The sequence below is a fragment of the Acartia tonsa genome, chromosome 7, assembly GCF_053477335.1.
Source record: "Acartia tonsa isolate MP-2025a chromosome 7, ASM5347733v1, whole genome shotgun sequence".
In the NCBI taxonomy this organism is placed as follows: Eukaryota; Metazoa; Arthropoda; class Copepoda; order Calanoida; family Acartiidae; genus Acartia; species Acartia tonsa.
Genome location: NC_137266.1, coordinates 47,857,800 through 47,882,101, shown reverse-complemented (window position 1 = coordinate 47,882,101; position 24,302 = coordinate 47,857,800). Strand labels below are relative to the sequence as shown.

The window sequence follows — 24,302 nt, the reverse complement described above, 5'->3', positions numbered from 1 at the left end:
ATCAACCCCCCCCCCCCGGCCCCCGGCAAAATTAACACACGCTTGTTTGACTTATGAGTATGTTCATTATGTAGAAGGTTAGAAACCTAGAGGGGGTGCATCCACCCTCTTGACCATACAATAACAAACTTTTGATTTCGTTTGCAAAATTTTTCTGCCAAAATCGTATGCACGCCACTGCACTGGTTTAAAGAGTAGCTTCACCTCAAAAATAAATATGCAATATTGTCTTTTGATGTCAAAGAAATATTTTGACAATATTTTCCAACATATTTTGTTAAAATAAGACTCAAATATGATACTGAGACTGTATTTTATATGTATTTATTTCGTATTGTATGTATTATGTCATTTGATATATTTGAATACATTTTAGATTACATATTTAGGTAGCAAATGCTACTCTAAACAATGTCATTTTCTTAAAAATATTTTATTGCATGAATTTTATGCCTTTAGTGCATTTCTGCCCCTATAGGCCTCTAGGAGCGTCGCCGTTAGTTTATTAAATAAATGACCAATGCCTTTATACATGTATTTAGTATCAATAAAGATTACTTACAATAATTATATTAATGGGATTACAAGTTTACACAAATTCTTAAATTACGGTATAAACTATACAAAATTGAAATACATTAATTATTTACACTGTTAAAAATGAATATTTCTTTACAGTGTGTTTTATAAGAAAAAGATTAAAGGTAGGTATTCTAATTTTACAAATGACATATTTTTCCTTAGATTTCTTATTTTAACAACATTTTTATATTTATTTTATAATGTTAGTGAAAATATAAGTAGATGCGAATATTCTATTTATGTAATAATGAAGGGGGAAAATACAAATAAGAAATAGAAGAAAATATCAATCAAAATGCAAATATCTTCAAAATGATTTTTATGTTATCTTTTTCTATGGAGTGTTTTAATAAATATGATTTAAATTATTACATTTTTTAAGTTAACTTCTTGAATTTTTATATTCAAAATCATAATGTGTTTACATTTTTCACTCCAAAAATAGTATGTCCAGTATACAGATGCATTATCTAAAATACTCTGTTTTTTTCTTCCTAATCTTAAATATTTGAATTTATATTTTTAGATAGGGTATCCATAAACTAGACAAAGTAGGCTTTTTCTTAGTCATCATTCTCCTGCAGAAGCCTCTCAAATTCAGCCTCTGCACTTTCAAGAATTTCTTCTGTAGGATCTTCAATCAATGTCAGAGTTTTCATGTCAACAGTGCGACCCTAAATGGGTTTAGATGATTAGATTAATGTTTATCAAAAGTTACTTCCAATGCAAAGTGTTTATAATAAATAGACTTTATACATTGCAATTTAAGTAAAGGTTAGATTATCATATAAGTAAAACAAAATAATTGTATATAGAATCAAGTATACATTTACACTTAAAGAATTAAATCAAGTTTATTATCCTACCTGGATAAAGTGATGTACTCATTTCAAAAGTAAATTATTTGGGATCATACTTACAATCATAACAACAGAGTTGGACCAAGCGTACAATCATACCATAAGAGTTGGTCCAAGTTACAATCATACAGAGTTGGACCAGAGTAGTATCTGATGAATAATCGTACCTGGAAGACAATTATAAACTGATTGCTGGACCAGACCATATTGGGATCATGTGTACAATCATATCAACAGAGTTGAATCAAGTGTACAATCACAATAACAATATAGTATCAGATGAATACTCGTACCTGGAAGACAATGATGAACTGATTGCTGGACCAAACCATGTTGGGATCATGGGGGGTCTGCTTCACATTCATGGACACCCAAGGATTGGGACCCTGAAAAATAAGAAAGTTTAATAATGTTTACTTTAAATTACATATCAAGCTGATGTAAAGGAATATAGGAAACCCTCTCTCTTTGGCAAGCCTAGATATTTTAGAAATAAAAAATTAACCAACTAAACTTACAAAATTAAAATTGTCAAATATTGCTAAGGAAAAGCTGCTAGATTTTAAAAGGTACATATTTCAAACAGACTTAACTAGTGATGTAATTTTGTATAACCGAGTCAGCATATTTTCCTTCATTTTACAGTTTTAATTTTTCTTTTAAGTAAAAGTATTTTTTAACTTGTATCAAAAGACAATTGTTAGGCTTTGTTTATTTATAGTGAATGCAAAAAAAGTTTAATAGAGGAAGGATAATAAAAAAATATTTCATCTTACAAAATCAATTCAATTTATGTTAATAAAATAGTTTGTTCTAAAACCTTTAAAAAACTTACCTTGTAGACATATTTAGCAAAGACATAGTCCAAACGTTCAATAGCTTGGATAAATTGTTCCTTGTTAAAGCAGGTAAAACATGTCTGCATTAGCAACATTATTTTCAATACTGTATTTTATTTTATGTTATCAAAAAATGATTTTAAAAAGTATTTGCCTAACCTACAGATATATTCTATAATATAAAGTAGTAAGTTTTTTTTCTTGTCTAAAACTAAAGATCTCGGAATATACTGGTTCGGATTGGATGTACTTTTCAGTTAGGCTTTGTAAATGTCTCTTTCTTAATAATTTTCTCTCTGACCCTCCTCTAGATGCTAGGGGTGTAGTTTCTATGATAAGTAACTATATGTACATATGTGTATTCTGTTTATTTTCTTTACATATGTAGAAATGTCTCTCAATAAATAGTATAATTATAAACCTTTTATATCTGGACAAAATCTGCCACTACTTTCATGTGACTATTGAGGCAATTTTCATCCAGGCTTTGGCCAATATATCAATTTGAGGTATACAGTGATTAAATACGAACTTTAATATTTTGTAACCTTCTTTTAGTAGTTCTTAAATTCAAAAAAAAAAAAAGAAGAAGAGGTAACTTAAATAAAAAAGCCATACATATTGTAAAACAATTAGTAAACAACCCATGTATCCATGTATAGCAATTCGAAAAATAGATAATACAGTTAAGTAGACAATAGCTATACTTATTGGCTAGGGTGAAATCTTAACAATCAACCTTCATGAAAAAGCATTTAAACAATTTCTTGAACAAGGAGCTATTTACATCGGTCAAAAATCCAGACCTTTTCAAACCAATGGCTAAACAAACAATCAAGCTATTTCTATTTCGAAATAAAATAATTCTGTAGAAGATATCATTAAACTTGTTATATCTACCAAATAGCCAACCCTTTAAAAATCTATATATCAATTTTGTGAGTTTTGTATGAAAGGATCCAATAACTTGAGAATAATGGACTCAATTTTACACACACAAGGATTTAGATGCGCTTTTAAAACAACAAAATTATAAATTTTCTAGAAGAAAATTGCAGGATAAACTCTCATTTTATTTCCATACTTTTTGCCAAGGTTGGCATGGAGTAGTCAATTTGATACAACTTTAGATAGATGTTAAAAAATCGAAACAGCGCACAGTATCCAATAAAAAATGACGTCATACACTACAAATAACCAAGGATAGGCCAGTATACAATTTACCATTGGCTAACTATAATGTATACTGGCCTATAATTTGTTATTTGTATTGTATAATGTCATTTTTATTGGACACTATACGCTGTTTCTAAAAAATCTTTTAAAATTGAGCCAAATTTCTATCCCTTTTTTGTATTTCAACCTATAATTATAAGGTTATTGGTATTGAAAATAATTCCTTGATGTTTTCATCCAGTAGCAAGTCAACTGTTGGACCCCAGAACTCACCTTCCAATCTAAAAAATAAATATTTTTTTTTTCGAATAAGGTTTTTTTGCGTTTTCTCCGTAAAGTTGTTTGTAAGCCTGTAGTCAAATGCATTTATTAAGAACAGTTTGACTTAAAAAGCACATTTGACTTACATCCAACTTTACAGTAAACTCGCCAAAAAATTAAAAAATTTTATTATTTCAATGGGATGAATAGACATTTGAACATCTGTTTATTTTTTTAAAGTTATCTGAAGATGTTATTAGTTAGTTATCAATCTATTAATTATCTGTCTTTATTTATCTATCCTAATTTCTGCCTTAATATCTATCTATCTATCTTACTTTCTTCTTGAATAACTGTCTTTCTTACTTGATTTCTGCCTATCTAAGTATTTACATATCAAACTATCTTTCTTGAGACAACAATATCAGGCTTTTCAATCTATCTATCTATCTATCTATCTATCTATCCATCTATCTCTTTAGCTTACTTGGGATGTATAGCCATAACAATATCAGGTTTTTCCATCTTTCTGGTCTGCACATATCTAAACAAAACAAAACCTTTTTAAAAATCAATATTGGCTTTCAAATCAGAAAGTGTTAGCTTTTTAGCTGTTATAACTGTTTTATGTGTGAAGAGTACAGATGCTCTATAATTAAATAGTGAGACAAAGTAACATGTAAATTATTATATTAAGTATATTTTTAATTATTTTCAATGAATATGTATCAAAACTCAGGTATATAAAGGGATAAGACAATAGCCAATAAAATTATGCACTTCTCCTAATATTATCCCTTTATCTAACAATTAGTGTTTTTGTAACGTTTGGATACAAAATGTAATGAACCAACAAATAAAAATTCATTAAAACTCAAAATTTGTGAAGCAATCAAATAAGAAACTTTATTAGATTTATTGGATTAGAACCGGTTCTCATCAATACAAAAAAAAAACTATGTCTAGCATTGTATTATATCCAGTTTTCTACGAATATAAACTGTACAATCATAAGATTAAAACCTGTCTTTTTAGCCCGTGCCTTCGGCATCTCGGGGGTAAAAAATCTGGTTTTATTCTTGCAATTTTACATTTTTATATCCGCGGTAAGCTGTTTATAATACGATGCGTTAAATAACTATTATTACACATTTAGGGACTTATATAAACAGCCCAATGTCCCCCCCTCCCTGATCAAAATATAAAATTACATATCAATCTAAAAACAAAAAACGTTTCTGGGAAGATTATAGATTCATTACAAAAATGGTAAAGTTAAAATAGATTAAAAATAAAATAAAATTAAATGAGTTAATAAAATTATTAAATTACCTTTCCCAGAAATCATGGTAGAGACCATCCCATGCAGTTAACTTACATCTGAAAAAAAGATAAATATATTAGAACAAGTATCCTGCAATATAGATTAACCAGGAGTTTTATTTGTCCGTCAAAATCTCAATAATCATAAAAAGGATTGAGTTCTCCAGTTAAAGCTAGGCTCATCATATTTTTTACCTTATATTAAATCCCATAGATGCTAGGATCGCAGCCGATTTTAGATTTTACGTATTTTTAGATTTATGATACCTTTAACATTCAGACTTTTAATTAGGGTCCCAGGCATGTTTAAAGCTATATTAGGTGGTTGGCTTGCTCCACCTGGTTACTCATTATCCAGTCAATATCGGACATTGTAACCTTCGAAAAAATAAAAAAAAAATATGTATAGGATAGTTATACCCTGAAATAAAACAGAGATCCTAACAAAAAGTTAAAGTCCATGACCTCGCAGACAAAAAAGATTATTGTCAAGTAACTCAATAAGACTTCACAAAAGTAAGACGCACTCAAAAATGAAATATATAGCTTAGGTATAAGGTTATTGGCAAAAAGTTGAAAATATTTAATAATATCAAAATGGGCTTGAAATTTTAGGTTTGCTTTAAACTTAGACTTAGGTTTAGAAAAAAATATTATTTGCCAATTTACTTCAAACCTTTATTCTAGGAAAAATAGCAATACTTTTGCATGCTATAATATAAGTTTCAGCTAAATCCAGAATTTATTTGAAAAGTTTTGCTTTCAGAAAAGGATTATATGGTCAAAATATGCGTCAACAGAAATTTAATATTATATACAATGTAAAGAATTAGTTTTATATAAAATAAATTATAGATTTATGAATGTTATTAATAAGTAAAAATATAAAATATCTTTCAAAAATGAAAACATTTCAAATCTTTTTTTTATGATTATTTAGATTAACAAAGTACGGCAGGAAAGTTTAAATATGGTTATTTTAATCATTTACTGATTTATAATATATAGAGACTTTCGAAAGTTCGAAACTTAGAATTAAGCTACTATTTGCAATGATTATGTTTTTAAATAGTGTCCCTTTTTTTGATTATATATTCTTGAAAATTTAACTTTGACTTTTTTATTGAAAAATTTTAATAGCAAATCTTAGGAAATCATGATGATTTTACTTGGTTTCTGAATTTAAAAATGTCTGAATACATTTAATTAATTAAAACAGTTGTTATAAAAAATCTGTTTTTAAATCTATCTTTGATAAAAGATTTTAGTTATTGTTGTAAATTTACAATAGAAAACAATTAAAATAATTTATCATAAGTCATCCAGAGAGAGAGAGGGGAATATGGGCTGTTTATTATATTAGTCCCCAAAGTTTTATAATAACGTTTTTCTTATCGTTGGCTTAACAACTTTGGGGAATTTACTGAATTTTGATTGGGTGGCTCTTTAAGTTAAGTGTTTAAACGTTTAAACCACTAATTTTAATCTACAGAAGGGGTAATTTGTGTATCACCAATGCAATGGGAATGTACATCAATTTATCAGCCATTGTCTTATCCCTTTAGATCCCTGTAAGTTATCTAAAACTTAAAAAAAGAATTTATGATGATGTTTTATTTGACCTTAACCTAACTCTTATCTTGATAGGTCTAATTTAATTTATATTTTAAGATATCTCCATCTTTCTCTTCCTTACTTAGTTCTTCCCTTTCTTCTGATATGTTTCTCTCCTTTTCTTTTTCTTTCTATCTCTCAATATCTATCGCTCTCTCTCTCTCTCTCTCACACACACAACCTCTCTCTCTCTCTTTTTCTCTCTACAAAATACAACCTTTTTTATCCCTTTTTCTTTTAGAGATGTTTTTTCCACGGCTTTGTGCAATTTCAGCATAAAATATTTGGTGTGTAGTTGACCCAGTATGCATGACCTCGCGCAACAAAATCACGCATGCGCTTTAGTACAAGGACAATGATATATATCAGGGATCTTAAGGGATAAGACAAAGACAATTCACAATTTTGATTCATAAAATTACCAATTCTGTAGAATTAAATTAATTAGTGATTGAAACGTTTGAACACTCAACTTAATGAACCAACTAATCGAAATTCAGTAAAGTCCTCAAAATTGTAAGCTAATGAATAAGAAACGCTATTATAAAACTTTGGGGACTAACTAGTGCAATAAAAATCCCATTGTTCCCTCTCTCTGGATTTATATACAATAGAAAAAATGTTCACATGAGCACCTGCAATTCAATGGTTAACTTATAATACAAAGTAGTAAGGTTGTTAGTCTGAAGCTTAAGATCTCGAAAATGACTGGTCCAAAAGGCTGTTATTTTCAAAGAAACTGTATAATTGGCTCAGGGTGGTTTCAGGCAATTTTTCTGACCTCCACCTCCCTCCCCTGAAGGCAAGGGGCTAAATCAACTATTAAGAAAAATGTGCCAATACTTTTAAGGATTAATTTTTATGCTCATAAACATTTGAAATGAGATTGTAGATATGCTACGCTTCAAAAAAAGAAAATTCAAACATATTCGTTTGTTTTTGCCTTTTTTACAAAGTTTAAAAACAATCGCTATTTCTTTGTTAAACATTAAAGTACATACCTTAAAACGTTGTCAATTTAATATATTCGTTTTAAGAGGCCAATATGTATATTGGGAGGCTTTGAGGACTTTAATGAATTTTGATCGGATAATTAAGTTAGGTGTCAAAACGTTGCAACCACTAATCATATTACACAGATGGGGAATATTATGTATTATCATTATATAGGGTTATACATAAATTTATCGGCCACTGTCTTATCCCTTTATCCTTGATTAGGAGGATTCAATGTACATGTTCCTTAAGATCTCTAAAAGACATGAATTGTTCAGTCATTGCTATTTTTAAAATTAGAGTCTCTAAAGTCTAACGGTGCAGCCACCATTAGAATATAAACAAAGACACACATTTTCAGTGTTAAACAGTTAGGGAGTTGAATCCATTTTTATAGAAGCAGAAATATAATCTATGATTATGGTTTGGACCCTCTAAAACTGTAATCTACCCTTCCACTTTCCCCTCTCTTGGTGAAGATATCTTCAACGCCGATACGATTTTTGAAATATAAGATTCCACTTTTGTCTCTCTTGTTGAAGATATCTTCACCAAGAGACGCAAAAGTGGAATCTTAGATTTCAAAAATTGTATCGGCGTAGAAGATATCTTCACCAAGAGAGGGGAAAGTGGAATCTTACATTTCAAAAATCGTATCGGCGTTGAAGATATCTTCACCAAGATAAGGGAAAGTAGAATCTTACATTTCAAAAATCGTATCGGCGTTGAAGATATCTTCACCAAGAGAGGGGAAAGTGGAAATGTAGATTACAGTTTTAGAGGGTCCAAACCATAATCATAGATTATATTTCTGCTTCTATAAAAATGGATTCAACTCCCTAACTGTTAAATTATACCTTTTCATAGCTGAATTTTATTGTGCATTCAAAAGGTAGAAAACAAACAATATTTTTTGTCATTTTTATGAGACATAAAATCAAATTTAATATAGTTTTAAAGGGTTCCAGTCCATCTAATATCATGGATATTAACACTTTTATTACCAACTGATAAAAATATTGATGTACAATAACATTGAAAAAAACAAAACAAAATTTAAAAGTTAAGTTCATTTGTTTTATTATGACACAATCTTTTTAAAGCAAATTCTATTAGACCTAAATGTGCTAATGATATTTTTTATTTGAAATTGAGAGGCCGGTATATTTTAAAAGCAATATACAAGTTTGATACTAATTCAATTCATTGACAAAAAAACATATGTATATTTGCCGACTTTAAGATTAACAGAGTCGTCGTTTCATAATTTTTCTTGTTTATATACACAGCTATTTTTCTTTTTCTAGCCAACTTAGTAACTACTAGCAGCTGTGTCCTTAGCATCTAGATTCTTTGTATTGAAAGTGGTAGATAAGAGCAGAAAAATAGCTTAAAACCATACAAGACTACAATCAAAATAGCCTAACACCCCCACCCCCCGAACCTATGTGAAGCTTCCCTTAAATAGAGGACTCAATAGGTTCAATAGTTATCAAAATCTTAAGCTTCAAACAAACAAAAAACGGGTATAGTCCCTTCGTAACATCGCACCTTATGGGGCGATTCTTCGTATTTTTCACAGTAGCTTTTCTTCTATTTCTAGCCTATGCGGGGGGCTCTAATCCTGCGGGGCCAATTACCTAACCATGTGGGACAATCACCTAACCTAACATAACCTAACCTAACCTAAAATAACCAATAAAAAGCCATTTTAAAAATACGACGAATCGCCCCATATGGTGCGATGTTACGAAGGGACTATACCCGTTTTTTGTTTGTTTTTTGATGTTACGAAAAGGGACTATTCCCAAAAAAAAACTACTACTTATTATAATAGGATGTAAATTAAGACCACCTAAATAATTAATAAAATCAACACAATATTCTTTCTAAACTTATTTGTTTTATTTATATTTTTACAAAATTTGAAACCATCCTTACAGGAGAAGTGTTGATTCCTGAAACTACATTCTTTCCCATAATATTCCATCCTCACTTTAAATGTTGTGTAACATTATGCAAAATTACAATTTTGAGAGATTTTCAAGAATAAGATAAACTATATGATTCATTCTTTTTTTACACAATTTGACGGCGAAAATTTGAATTAAAATGGCTAGCTGAAATTTTTGCAGTATCTATGCAAACTATAACAAACAACAAAACAAGCAAAAACGCTGCCTGTTTGTCTTTTTGGCTATTTTATTTCTTTTTGTAAGCACTAGTTGTATAGCTATTTAAATGGTTAAAGGTCGAATCTTATAGCTGGATGAATGACTATTAGTAGCTGTAGCAGTACTTGCTTTTTGTATTTATAATATCTTTCATTACAAAATATTTTTTTATATTTTTTTTGAATAAAAAAATATGTTCTGAAATTAACCTTTTGCACTTGAAATGTATTACCTTTCATTTAAAAGTCATGAAGTGTTGAATAAATACAGGTCAAACAGATAATTTTTCAAAAGGTTTTTAGTATTCAGTATGCCAAACGTTATATATATATATATATACTAGAGTTGGCTCGATATAACTATCTCACTATTGGCTAGTTTTCTATAAGTACATATCTATTTATCTATTTAAATTTTCCTCCCTCGCCATTAAAAATGATTTTAAAAAGATTTCTTCAATTATTTTTTTTATTTACATTAACATCACCTAAGGGTTAATATGATTAAAATTTTAGTTTTAATATTTGAACACTACGGAAGTGTCGCCACAATCGAATTCTTTTAAAACAGAGTTTTCTTTGATTTGGGGAGGGTACCACCACCCTCCCAAGAGAAATCACCAAAAATCTCAAAAAAAACTATCACCACTAGCAGAAATTTTTGGTTGGTAGGCAGCCGATCTTAACATTAAGATTAAAAGAAAACATTGCACGTGACGTTAAAGGCCACTAGAGGCGTAGCCATTAAATGCTAAATATATCTGTAAAAATTTAACAAAATGTTAATTGAACCAATGTATCATCTCTTGCACTTGAATTCCTGAGCTAGCAAGTGAAAATTCCAAAATTCCAACTATCCTGAGACCAATTCTTAAAACATATAACAAAGATTCAAGTGAACTTCTGACAATAATGCTTAAACAAATACAATTAAAAATTCAAAAAAAATTATATACTTCTTTTTTTATAGAATGCTTTTGAAAGTAAAGAACGGATAAGAAAAATTCTAGGCATTGTTTTTTTAAAGAATCAACTACTGGTATTTTCTCATCAAATTCCAACAAAATTAATTCAAACATATACGTAATCAAAGAAAGGCAAAATTGTTCATTTTAAGACAAAAAAAACTATTATTTAAAGATTTGAACTTAGTTCTAGTTTTTTTTTTTAAGTGATCATGTAATTTTAATTTAAACAAAACCATTTGACAACATATTTGGAGAAATCATTATTTTGAATATTCCTATTAGGCAAATGATTTACAAAATTAGAATGTCCTATTCTTAATTTATATTTTTCCAAAAAGTTAACCTCATAAATTTGTAAGAAAAAAGTATAAACTTTCTTTTTCTCTCTCTTAAATAAACAAAAATAAACAAACTTTTTCCTGCTAATTAGAACTTAAATCATGAATGTTGATTTTTTAAAAATGATGTAATATTTGTTCATACATATATACATCTATTCATGTATTCATCTATTTATCTTTCCATTTATTTATCCATCCATGTAATCATCTATTTATTCATTCATCTATCCACTTATCAATCTGTCCACATATGTATCTTTCCATCTATCTATCTATTGATCTATATTTTAATATTTATACATCATATATATCCATCTATTTAGCTATCAATCTAAAATTCCATCAATATTAACAATTTATCAAATAGTGATAAATTTATAAACTAATCATCTATATTTTATATCTATATATTAAAATTGTGTATCCAGGGATCTAAAGGGAAAAGACAACGTCCGATAAATTGATTTACATCTCCAATGATGATACACAAAATTACCCCAAATTAGTGATTGAAACGTTTAAACATTCAACATAATGAAAAAATCAATCAAAATTCACTATAGTCCCCAAAGTTGTTAAGCCAACGAATAAGAAAACTTTATTATAAAACTTTGGTGATTAGTGCAATAAACAGCCCATTGTCCCTTCTCTATCTGTGTTTACCTGTCATGGATGAGCATAGGGCTGGCAGGAGAGCAGTCCTTTGCCAGTTGTCTGTTACCAGCTGATGGGGAGACAAGGGTCAGCTTGATGGGGTTCAGAGGGTTGGCGTTCAGGATTTCAACATAGAAACCAGCATATACCATTGTGGCCTAAAGTACAGTTTCAACTTTTAAAAATTGTATATTTATATTTATAATAAAGTAGCAGGATCACTGTCTGTTTATCTGTGTGTACCGAAGAAACTCGCTAACTGCTCAACTGATATGATCCTTGGCAGGTTTATAGCTATAAGAGGAAGGGTACCACCACCTCTTCAAGTGAAATCGCAAAGTAACCCCATATGCGTTAAAAAGATTTTTTGGTAAACAACTGATCTTGATATAGAAATGAAACATTTTTAGTGTCCATAGAGGCCTCTGGCGCGTAACCGCTAGTTTATCATATAGATGTACCAAGCAAATTAATAGATTTTTAATTATCCTTCCTTCTTTGAGGGTGTAGTTACGTATTTATGTTGTTCAACTATCAATCTTTATAATTAAAATCTATTTATCTATTTACCTCTGGAGTAGATGTACCAAGTAGATGGATAGATTTAGGATTATCCTTCTTTTTCTTGGGGGTGTAGTTGGAGATCACTTTGCCAATTGTTAGAGGATGGGTCAACACTAAAATAGCAATGGATATATCATCACTTGGATCTTACACTAGATTTTAATGTTATTGTATAAAATGAAACACGCAGCGGACTAAAATACCGATTCCTTCCACCCCCTTTACACTATTCCCTGTTCTCCTACTGGATGAACTGACCAATTGATGAAAGGGGAAATAACAACCAAAATTTACAACATTTTTTCCCCTGTCATAATATCAAAGTATATTCTACATCCACTAAAATATTTATCATATTATTTAAACATTGATCCAAAGTGTTAAATGTCTATTTGTTTTAAATGTGTGCACTTGGCATTTTTTTCAGCTTATGTCGGTTTCTTTTTATATCTCATCTTTCTCTGTCCGTTTTTTTCTGTCATGCATACCTGAAGTGACTAATCTCTTAATACTGTTAAAAACTTCCTCCTTTTCAGTATCTATTTATCATTTATCAGTCTATTGTCCCTATGATTTTAACATGGTCTATCTGTTTGGTCTTACATGCCCCCTTGAAGTGTTTATTCTCTTGAAACACTAAAAGACTTCTCATTATCCACTAACTATCTATCTATCAGTCTATTGTCCTAATGTGGTCTGTCTTTCTGTCTGTTCGTAAGGCATGCATACCTGAGGTGACTAATCTCTTGAGACTGTTGACAACCTCCTCCTCTCCAGGGTCGGGACGGCCTGTAAATTCCCACCATTGATGGATAACTTTGGCCTAAAAGGTAAAATAACATGTTTTAAAAAATAATTGTACATGGCAATAACTAAAAAAAGTTATACAAAGATTTTTAAACATAGATAATATTTTAACAAAAAAGACAAAAGATAATCTTATTTTAATAATTCAGTGTAGTTCATTTTTCGGCAGCTGATGCTGATTTCAGTAATAAAACAATTTAAACTGTTAAAGAAACGAAAGGCTGTTGAGTGTTAATAGCTTTAAAAAGTCATTTTTTCTTTTAAAAATCTATAACAATGAGTCTAGAGTTACAATACTACAGCAGTAACCTTGATATTATAAACTTTACCATCTATATCTAGATTTCCTTCAAACCAAATTATAAAATAGTATATGTTATGAAATGAAATTAAAGTTGTCCATAGAAAGTATACTTAGGGATCTAAAGGGATAAGACAATGACCGATAAAGTGATGTAGATTCCCAATGATTACCCCTTCTGTGTATTACAATTAGTGGTTACATTTAACACTCAACTTAATAAACCAATCAATCAAAATTTAATAAAGTATCCAAAGTTGTTAAGCCAACGAATAGGAAAACGGTATTATAAAACTTTGGGGACTAGTGTAATACACAGCCCAATGTCCCCTCCCTCCCTGGAGTATCCTAGATTGTAGATCATGGGTAGATCATATTAAAAGTTTGAAAAGTTTGGAAATACCAAAATCTTTGAGGCTGACTTCTCTTCAATGTAAAGTTGAATGTACACCAAGGAAAGGATTCATTTTTATGAAAAACTATTTTTAAAATCAAAATATATAGTAAATGAAGCAAAATTTACAGGGTTTGGAAAGAAAGGACCTTCATATCAAAATCTTTTTAAGATGTTCAAATTTGCTTTTAGTTATTTATGTACTTAGAAATTTAGATGTTGTTAAAATTTTTTTGAAACCTCTCAATGTTAGAGCTAGGCATCTATATAATATCAAAAATCTTAAAATAAAAGCATGTCTTGTATTTCAGTTATTTAGTTATTTTGGTATTGTTTCATACTGATTTTTTGTTTAGACTTCTATAAAATGATTATCGTTGTGTTATTGACTGCCTGATAATTTTTGTTTGACACTCATTGAAAAACTTACTAGTTTCTTTTTATATATTTCTGAACATATAATCATCGACATATTTTATTTAGGGTGCTTAATCCTGTCAATGATTTAGGGAGCCCCCTATTCATTTATCTTGAAAGTTTTATATTTGAGACCAACTTTAAATTCTATCTAGGATCAGAGATAGGTTTATAAGGAAAAAATTAAACATACAACCATAAAGAAAGTTAAAAATATGTCCATGGCATTAATTTAAATCTTTTGTAGTCTGCTATGTCAGGTATATAAAATTTGTAATAAGAGTAGAAAGAAATACTTAGGCCCATAAACAGGTCAAAAAGATAAAAAATAAAATGCCGAACAATTAATAACATGCTTATTTCATATGTCTATAACCGACCAAAAAATGATTACAACGTTTTCAAATATTTTTTTAAAGATTCATTTCGTCCTTTATCAAATGAAATATTGAATTTGTTTAAATCTTTGTTTAAAATCTTCGTATTCAACTTAAACAATTAATTATATGAAGAAATGTCATTTTGTGAAATGAAACAGAATAATTTCAAAGAGATAATGTTAACTTAAAGATAATTTGCAGAAAAATATGAATTCCTATAAAATTAATTTTAAGATGTCAAGAAGGTATGGCTATCATAAAATACAATATGCATATGTTAACCAACCTTAGTGTATAATTAACTAGGGCTCGGCAGCCGCACATCCGCCGCGAGTAAGCTTCAAGTTTAAACCCTTGTGGATGCTTTGAATTTATTTTTGAAAATAAGGATTGACATATTTGGGTCAGGTTCAAGCTGATTTTAAAAATTGTAAATGGCTTTCAGGCCGAGCCCCGCAAAAATACTCTATTTTATTAAGTTGAATATCCTACTTTATCTTAAAGTAGCTAGATAGATTCATATGTGTCTTATAAGATCGCAGAAACAGTGAATCTTTAGAATACATTTTTAGGGAATATCTGAGTTGATACTGATCAGGTTCTATGCTGTTTTCTGGGATTAAGTCATTCTTCCAAAATAGTCATGGCTATAAAATAACTAGAGTTGGCTCAATATAACTATATCGCTATTGGCTAGTTTTCTATAAGTACATATCTATTTGTCTTGTATAAATTTATTAATTTTTGCACTTATATTTATACTAGAGTTTGCTCGATATAACTATCTCACTATTGGCTAGTTTTCTATAAGAACATATCTATTTATCTATTTCAATTTTCTTCCCCCGCCATTACTATCTAAAAGAAAGAAGTAAATATTAATTAATTTAAATGATTTTAAAAATATTTTTTCAATTACATTTTTTCACATTACCATCACCAAAGGGTTAATATGATTAAAATTTTAGTTTTAATAGTTTAACACAAAGGAAGTGTCGCCACAATCGAATTCTTTTAAAATACAGTTTTCTTAGATTTACTCTATTATGAACGTATATTTTTTATTTATGAAAAAAGGATTAAATACTTCAATGTAATTCAAATATCTACATGAAGTGAAAAACTTAATTCATTCCATAAACAAATAGAATAAAGGTCTTATCGCTTTGGTCAATGAGAGTTTAATGAGGATTATTGGAGCACTAAGAGTTTTAAACACTTTACCATTGGAAGACTCGAGCTCATTTATAGACGTTTATTTCCTATATAGATCTGTCATGGATCTTGATGCAATAAAGCAGGCCGTTTTGTAAATGTTATAAATTGGAAGATTTCATTAAATAAAAGTAATCGCAAATATACTTAGTAAATAAAACATTGTTCCCCACCAAATATTGATTTTTTCTTTAATTTTAAAACAAAATAAAAACAAATTGAGCCTATCATTTAAGCCCTCTAGAATTACTTTGAGCTAGGGGTAGAGCCACAATGTAATTTAAAATGCAATACATTATAATCTAGCCTAAACAAGGTAAACTATGGTAAAAGTTTAATGAAATGTGGGGTGCATCAATTATTAACATAAATAACTTCATCTAGTCTGATAAACTTTTTAAATGGATAAGAGAGAAATAGAGGGATGGATCGTAAAAATGAGTTATTTTTCAGGGATCTAAAGGGATAAGATAATGCCAGATAAACTGATGTAAATCCCAAATGATGATAGACAAAATACAATATTGCACAATCCAGTAGATTACAAGCAGGGGTTGAAACTTTTCGACACTCAACTCAATGAACCAACTAATAAAATTTTAATAAAATTCCTAAAGTTGTCATTCTAACGAATAAGAAAATGCACAAAAACTACTTTTTGTTACCTAATACATGTCTGTTTATTATTTGGCGTAAGTAAAACATACTCCAATCCTCCTTAAAGTCCAACAAATTTAAGTTGAAAGACATTCTGTCCAGTCATTTTTAAATCTTTTACATACACAAACACACAACTTACTACTTTTAATAAAACAAGCGTATGCGACAATTGAATCTAAGAGCACTGTGTAAAGAAGAGAAAGTAAGAAGGGGAATGATTAATAGCCTAAAAAATGAAATATTATAAATTTATAAGAAGCTTCTATAAAATGGAAAGCTCAATCGGTTCAGTATTTATTAAACGCATCAGACAAAATAACCATACTACTACTGTATTTAAAAAGAATTGTAAAGATTTTATAAAAAAAGAAGAAAAGCTTATTAAATGAGCATGTTGTTATTTATGGAAGGATTAAAGAGCTTACAAAATTTTAAACAAAGATTTAATAAAGTTCATTGTCTGCAAAATTTGTAAGGGCCTAAAGTCAATAGTCCCATTAATATGACAGCATAGTGTATGGATATTATATGCTTAAGTTGTACTGTACTAAACTGTGTTAAAAATAAGTTTAAAACTAAATTTTACTATATTAAAGTTCAGACTTATGCAGGATTTTAAACAAATTATACGCCTTTTAAATTTTCATTATCAAGAGCTCGATCTTTAAATCGTTTATAGGTGATTTAAACCGGGGCGATTCATTTGGCGCACCATCAAATTATTAATATCAATCTTTAAATCGAATTTGCATGGGCGATTTGAATCGGGCAGTGGCGCGGGCCCGGCGCGGCAACGCCACTCACCGAGTGGCATTGCCGGTTTAAATCGGGGTGATTTATTTAATAAATAAATATTTTTTTTTAATTACTTTAATATTTTATTGCAAAACTATTGTGAAAACATTTTTATAGTTATTTTTAAAATAAATTATATATTAATGTTTTATATAAAATACCATGCTGACACGGAATTTTACATAAAATGCCTTACTGACACGGCTTATGTAATAAAGTTGTACTGGCGCGGATCGATATTTTATTGAGTGTCGCAAGCGATTTAACAACACCGCGCCGAAAATCTTTTAAATATCAATGTTTTATAGGCGCGCTGTGGCTAACCACCAGCGCACCTACAAATCACCTCTGAATCGCCCCGATTCAGCGCACTATAAAAACGATTTAAAGATCCAGCTAAGATGAATTTTCCCAACTTATACGATTTTTATAAATAGCTGTCTTTTATTTTGGTATTGGAGGCTTCATAAGTAACTTAGGTATTCTACTCTATAATTAACAGTTTCTTTGAAAACAAGAAAGCTTTTTAAAGCGTCTATAAAATATGACTTCATACAATACAAATGACCAAATAGAGGCCAATTCATAGAATAAATTACCAATCGCAGCGCAGGTCAGTATACATTTCAATTGACCATAGGTAGGCCAGTATGAAGTCATTTTTACAGGCAAAAACAAGCATACAAGACAAAAGCATTTTCATTAAATCTTTGTCTTTCTTGATCAAATATTTGTTTTTGAGAATATTTTTATTTATTTGTAGAATGCATTGCTTACATATGACTAATATGGAATTTCCCCCAATGTAAACTTTCTTTTTCTCAAGCAGATATGTTCAAACTATTTATATATTGAAGTACACATTCACTTATTTACTGGAATATTAACAAGTAAAGTTATGTCAATTGGAAAGATTGCCAATTAATGACTCTATTTAATTCTATCTATATTGCTTGCCTATCCATCTGTTTAACTGTGTATCTGTCTATATATCTACTTTTTATATTGTTTATAAATCTAATTATCTAACTCGCGTAATAATTATTGGCTCATTATCATGTCCAGTAGGACTTCTAGAAAGAGATCTTGAAATAAAAGGGCTGATTGTTTATAATGATTATTATTTAAGTGTATTGAGACGTATGGGGACAAAGTGTCTCAAAAATCAGCCATGTGACGTCATAAAAATGAGAGAGATGAGAGTAGAAGTTGGAAAGAAAAACCCTAAAAAAGATATAGATAATCCCTCATTTTTATGACGTCATATGGCTGATTTTTTTAAAGACACTTTGCCCCCTACATTGGGACCTACATTAAAGTAAGTCACCTTCCTTCCAGATGTATTGCTAAAAGGTACCTAATTATCTATCTTTTTTCTATCTTTGTACTTACATGGCCTTTCAAAGGAGTCAACAGTTTCTGATGTATAGCCCACCAATCCTCCCAGGTCTCAATATCTTTGGACTTCTTGGACCATTTGGATTTGGAGATTGTGTTGGGAAGAATTTTTAACAGCGTGTTTGGAAAACATTCAACCACCTAAAAAATATTTTCATGTAGTTGCAATATTATTTATTATTTATTGTAAGGTACTCTATATGTCAGTTTGTCTGTTAAGCTCTTATATTACATGTGATACAAATGACCAATGATAGACAAATACAAATACTAAAATACCAATGCCAGGCCAGTATAAATATAATTAACCAATGGTAGGCCAGTATGACGTCATTTTTATAGGCAGAATAAAAAATTTCCCTGTTATAGCTCTTGATATTGTCTGTCCGTCCACAAAGGAAAAATGGGATTAACATAGAGATATTGTTCTGGTATTATCAATTACTAACAACCTCTATAAGATTTACTTTATGAAATAAGGGTAAAATTTGTCAAATTTATAAGAAAAAAAGAATGTAGAATGTAGAGCCCTTTTTTTAACACATAAAAATTACAAAATGGGATTGAAATCGAGTTGAACGAACTTAACGAACTTAGATTGTTTGATTTCCTGGTGAAAAAAAAAGAAAGAAAAAAGTTGATATTCATTATAATTTTCTAAATGGAAAAACTGCTATGAGAGGAATGCAGAAAAAGTTGTAGTCAAGTCCTGAACAAAATAGTTTCCTAAGATTAGAAAATAGTTATTTATCGCATCATGTTATAGACAGCTTTCCGCGGGTATGAAAATAATAAAAAATATAAGATAACTAGTTTTGTTAATTTCGAGGGGCCGAAGTCCCGGGTTAATAAAACTTTTATTTATTTTATGATTTTTATTTCAATAGTCGTGTAAATTGTCTAATACGATACTATACATGACTTTTTAGTATGGGCGAGAACCAGATATTAATCGATTTTAAGGCCATGATGGAAATATTCTTATATACAGCTAAAAATTCCATTTTTAGATAGAATTATGAAGTTATATGATAATTTTAGTTTATATGCTTTTATGTTCTCTAAGACATCTCGATTAAATACATTATCAAATTTTATTGGGCAATCAAGAATCTGAAAAATAAACTGTAAATTTATGTATTATCCCCAATGATGATAACAAAATTATATAAAGTTTATAATATTAATTGAAAAGTTTTTACACTGCTGATTTGAAGCAACCAATCAAGTTTCTCGAATGAGAAAATGAGATGTAAAAGCTATATGAATATTTTAATAGTTAAAGACGTAATGTTTTTTTTTATATTTTAAGAATACTGAATACTTAATTAAGAAACAGCTAACTCATCATATGGCTTCTAAACTATGAAGTCAAACCTTGACACAAAAATTTTAAAGCGAGTGATTGATATTTTCTGCCATCATTCTTGTAATACAACAGAAAAAAATTGAAGAATTTTCTTTTTTAAGTAAGTCTTTTATTTTTAGATCACACTTTATTTGTCATTTTAATGAGACAAATGTTTTGTTAAAATCAAAAGTGCAATAATTATTAAATTGGGCCATTTTAAAATAAGTAGTTCCTCGCTGAAATAAAAACATTTTATTACATGACTTGTTTTGAAATATTTTTTAAATCAGTTTTTTTCTGCATTTATAACAAGAAATTCGCTAATTTTTTAAAGGTTTGTAATAAATCTCTAGAAAGAAATGTTATCAATGACATACCTACAAAATCAGCACAATTGAAAAACTATAAAAAGCCCAAAATATGCTTCATTGTAAAAGTTGTCATATTGTTTGAACAACATTTGTGAAAAGTTTTGGCTTGATGTAACATATGATGTTGACCTTACATATTAGATATAAAAAAAACATTGGATATAGTATTGCTCTTCGCCTATGTTTTAAATAAATATACAAATCTAATGCATTACGGCAGCTTGATTTAGATTATTTTGTAGGTTGGAGGCGGGCAGATAAATTCTTCAAAAAGGAAGGTAACAAAAGTAATGTTTTTGAGAATTCCAATTATTTTTTTTCTTTATCCATACTTTAATACATCCATTATATGCATACAAAAATCAATAATTCTGTTTAGCCTTATGATTTTCCTTAATGTCAGCATGGCCTTTATTTAATTGTAAATATTATTATTTTTTATTTATTTATTCATCAAAAAATGGTTTTGAAATAGCTATCTAAGAAGCAAGTTTACTAGTCTTAAAAGTACTGAAACTTTTTCTAGTGCCTATAAGAAATTACGTCATCTGGACTACCATTGCATTGGTCAATTCAAATGTATACTGGCCTGCCATTGGTAATGGTGTCTATTTATTGGCCTAACATGTAGCATTAGTATTGTATGACATAATTTTTATAGTCACTTTACAAACTTTTGATGAAATTATGATTTTAAGATATAAAGCATACCTGATCAACTTTAGCTGTTTTCAGATTTTCTTTGTTTTTATCACTGGCAACATTTAACTTTTCCAACTTCTTCATGGTAACCTAAAATGGAATTTTAATTTAATTTTTTTATGAAAAAATATGTATATAAAAATACCAATCCTATCATATTAAGTAGTAAGCTTTTTTCGTCTTAAGCTTATGATTTCAATAATTACTGAGTTGATCAAATTCTTCTTTTTAAGAAAACATTTCATAGGTACGTTGTAGACGGGTCTAAGGTCTTTTTTTAGATATAAGATTTTAGAGATGGTTTTAGTCTATTTGTCTACCCCTTCTTACACTTTTTAAAAATGAGCAACTAGATGGTAGCTGCACATATGCGCATGCGCTAAATAAAACAGATAGTGCCAAGCAAATAAATATATTCACAAATAGTAATCATTTCTTTATAATTTTTGTTATAATGGATATTGATAATGTTATTCTTGATTTTATCATCTTAAAATTGAATTAAAAACTTGATGTAAATAATTTAAGAAAGCAAGATAAATTAAATTAAATAAAATTAATAATACACAATTTTAGTTTGTATATGATATTAAAAATTGCAAAATTATTCAGAGAAATTATCTAGATTGGAACAAGCAAACTAAAAAAAACAGTTATATTAAAATTGAAAAAGTATGCATTTATAAACCTATTTTGGAAAAATATCACATTGAGCGTATCATATGATTCAACTAATTCCAACTATTTTTTACGCGGTTAAATTGTATATTAAAAATATTTTAGTTATTCCTTATAAGTGTATCAAGATTCCTCATTTTTTTTGCTTAATATTAAACAAAATATTGAAGTATTTTTAGAATTGTACCTTACGGTATTTTTACTGTGCCTAGATTAGTTGTCTCTTTATATGTTTGTATCAATGCTAAATTTGAATATATGCCCCAAAAAGTTGAATTCGTGCTGAGAAAAAGAGAATTATTCACATTTCTTGTCCTCCATGATTAATAGTCAAGATATTACACAGATAAGAAATATTGTAACAAAAATAATAATAGAACAAACCAGGACAATTATGTCCAAAATTAGCCTTTACAAACATTGGTTTTTAAAGCATTTACAACGGCCAACCCAGGTTATAAAAGTACCAAACCAAGTATGTGTAATGATATTATAATTTATATGTTGAAATACATATCTATCTGAAACCTTGTATAATTGTACTACAGTTTAATCAATAGTAAAAAGTTAACTTTAATTAAAAAATCCTTTCACAAAAGTAACAGGATAACTGTCTTTCTGTCTGTTTGTAAATAACAAAAAGTCTTGCTAACCGCTCAACAGGTATGATATTTCTTCTATTACTGGAAAGATTAATAACTAGTTTTGGGAAGGGTAACTCAACCCTACCAAGTACTTGCCTCACCCCCCCCCCCCCCTCCCCACTCCCCCAAAGAAATATTTATTTCAAATTTCTTATTTTAAAACTAATATTATGACATACATTCACTATTTAGTTATAGTTACAAAAAAGTCAAGATTTACTATCCTATTATATAAAGTAGTAAGTTTTTTTTCTGTAGCGAAGGATCTCGCTAACCGCTGAACTGATATGGTTCTCCTCTACAGTGTAGCCTCTCATAGGTCCTGAGAAGGTTTATAACTATTTTGGGGGAGGGTACCACCACCCTGCTAAGAGAAATCGCCCCTAGAAAAAAATCTCCACCCCAAATTTTTTTATGTTTTTATTTAATGTTTTTACTAAAATTGCAAACGAATTCAACTCCCCCCTCCTCAAGTGTCCCTAGAGGCATCTAGGGCGTAGTCTCTAGTCCCCAGCATAGAGCTTATGCTTGTAAGTGTGCATGTTAGCATTTAAAATTTTGTTAACAATTGTTGCTGCGCTACTAAATGTCCTTGTTTCCTACATGTATGCAATATTCTCAGAAGTTTTATTTCTCTATAAATTACAAACTGCTGGGCTCCTACCATCTAGGAGCTTTGTATTCAAAGGAGTAAGGAAAATAGCCTGAAACCAAACTTAGATATAAGAATTAGATAGCCTGAAACCCCTCAGGGACCTGTAAGAAGCTTCCTTAAAATGGAAAATCCAAACGGTTCTGTAGAAATCTTAAGCTACAGACAAAGGAAATTTTAGGATGGAACAATTATGAATTATTAATTTGTATAATGGCTCAACAACGCATTGGTTAATAGTCGTATAATTTTAAGGAGACTACGTATAAGATCTCTATACCGTCTATACCGTATGGAACTTTAAGACTAGAAGGAAGCTATGTATTAAAATCCAGATTTTGCCACTAGAATGAGTATTTGAAACACCAATTGCAAAAGAAATTCGAAAAACATTTATCCAATCCCAAATAATGCAAGATTAGTTCAATAAAAACTTATAAAAAGTATATTAAAACGCATAAATTGTCCTAAAACGCAATTTATCTTTCTTATAAATTATAAGAAAAACCGAACAAATCATCATTATGCGCGTTTATCAGGATAAGATCAAAATATTATGCTTAATTTTCTTTTACAGCAAAGCAACTCTATAAATATATATTACCTTGAAAGCAAGTCTAGTTTTCTCTTCGACATCTTTGTTATAAAGTCCCCCCTCCCCAAAACACTCTTCGGGGGAGACCAACTTTCCATTGGGGGCCAAAACTTTGGCATATTTAACACTAAACTCTGTTGGTGGGTACTTTGACACCTCTGGGGCCTGGCGGGCCATCTTTATATAGGATTTTTATTTTTTTGTCTACTTATAAAACTGTGAATAACACTTTACTGTACTGTGTGGCTTGCGGGCGGTCAAATGCAAGCTAGCTAGTAGCGCCCAGACTAAAACTGAATATAAAATGAGGGAATATTTGCTTTCTTCATAGCTAGGAAAGGGGGAAGGGGAAGGAAAGGGTGACTCTAAGTTTACCTACATAAAGCTCAGAGGCAGAGCTATGTATTCCCTAAACTATTTTAATGGGACTCAACAACATATACATTTAATATCAACATTTATAAATGATAATTACATTGCATTAAAAACTTATTAATAAATTATTTTTTTTTGTAAACAATGAATGCTATAAGATTAACACAATATAATACAAGATGATTTTTTTTATGATAACCAACCCTGTTTTTGAAT

At 29.4% G+C, this 24,302-nt stretch overlaps 1 protein-coding gene across 1 annotated transcript; it reads right to left on the bottom strand.

Annotated features, from left to right (window-relative positions):
- Positions 1–521: 521 nt before the first annotated feature.
- Positions 522–24,001, bottom strand: LOC145323879 (putative protein MSS51 homolog, mitochondrial). The gene is made up of 12 exons (XM_080166468.1): positions 23,721–24,001; positions 21,152–21,232; positions 18,713–18,859; positions 13,081–13,174; positions 12,358–12,464; positions 11,797–11,945; positions 5,051–5,098; positions 4,206–4,262; positions 3,683–3,738; positions 2,278–2,363; positions 1,736–1,828; positions 522–1,256 (listed from the first exon to the last, which is right to left on the bottom strand). The coding sequence occupies exons 1-12, from the start codon at positions 23,886–23,888 to the stop codon at positions 1,146–1,148; spliced, it is 1,197 nt and encodes a 398-aa protein (XP_080022594.1). The 5' UTR covers positions 23,889–24,001; the 3' UTR covers positions 522–1,145.
- Positions 24,002–24,302: the final 301 nt, after the last annotated feature.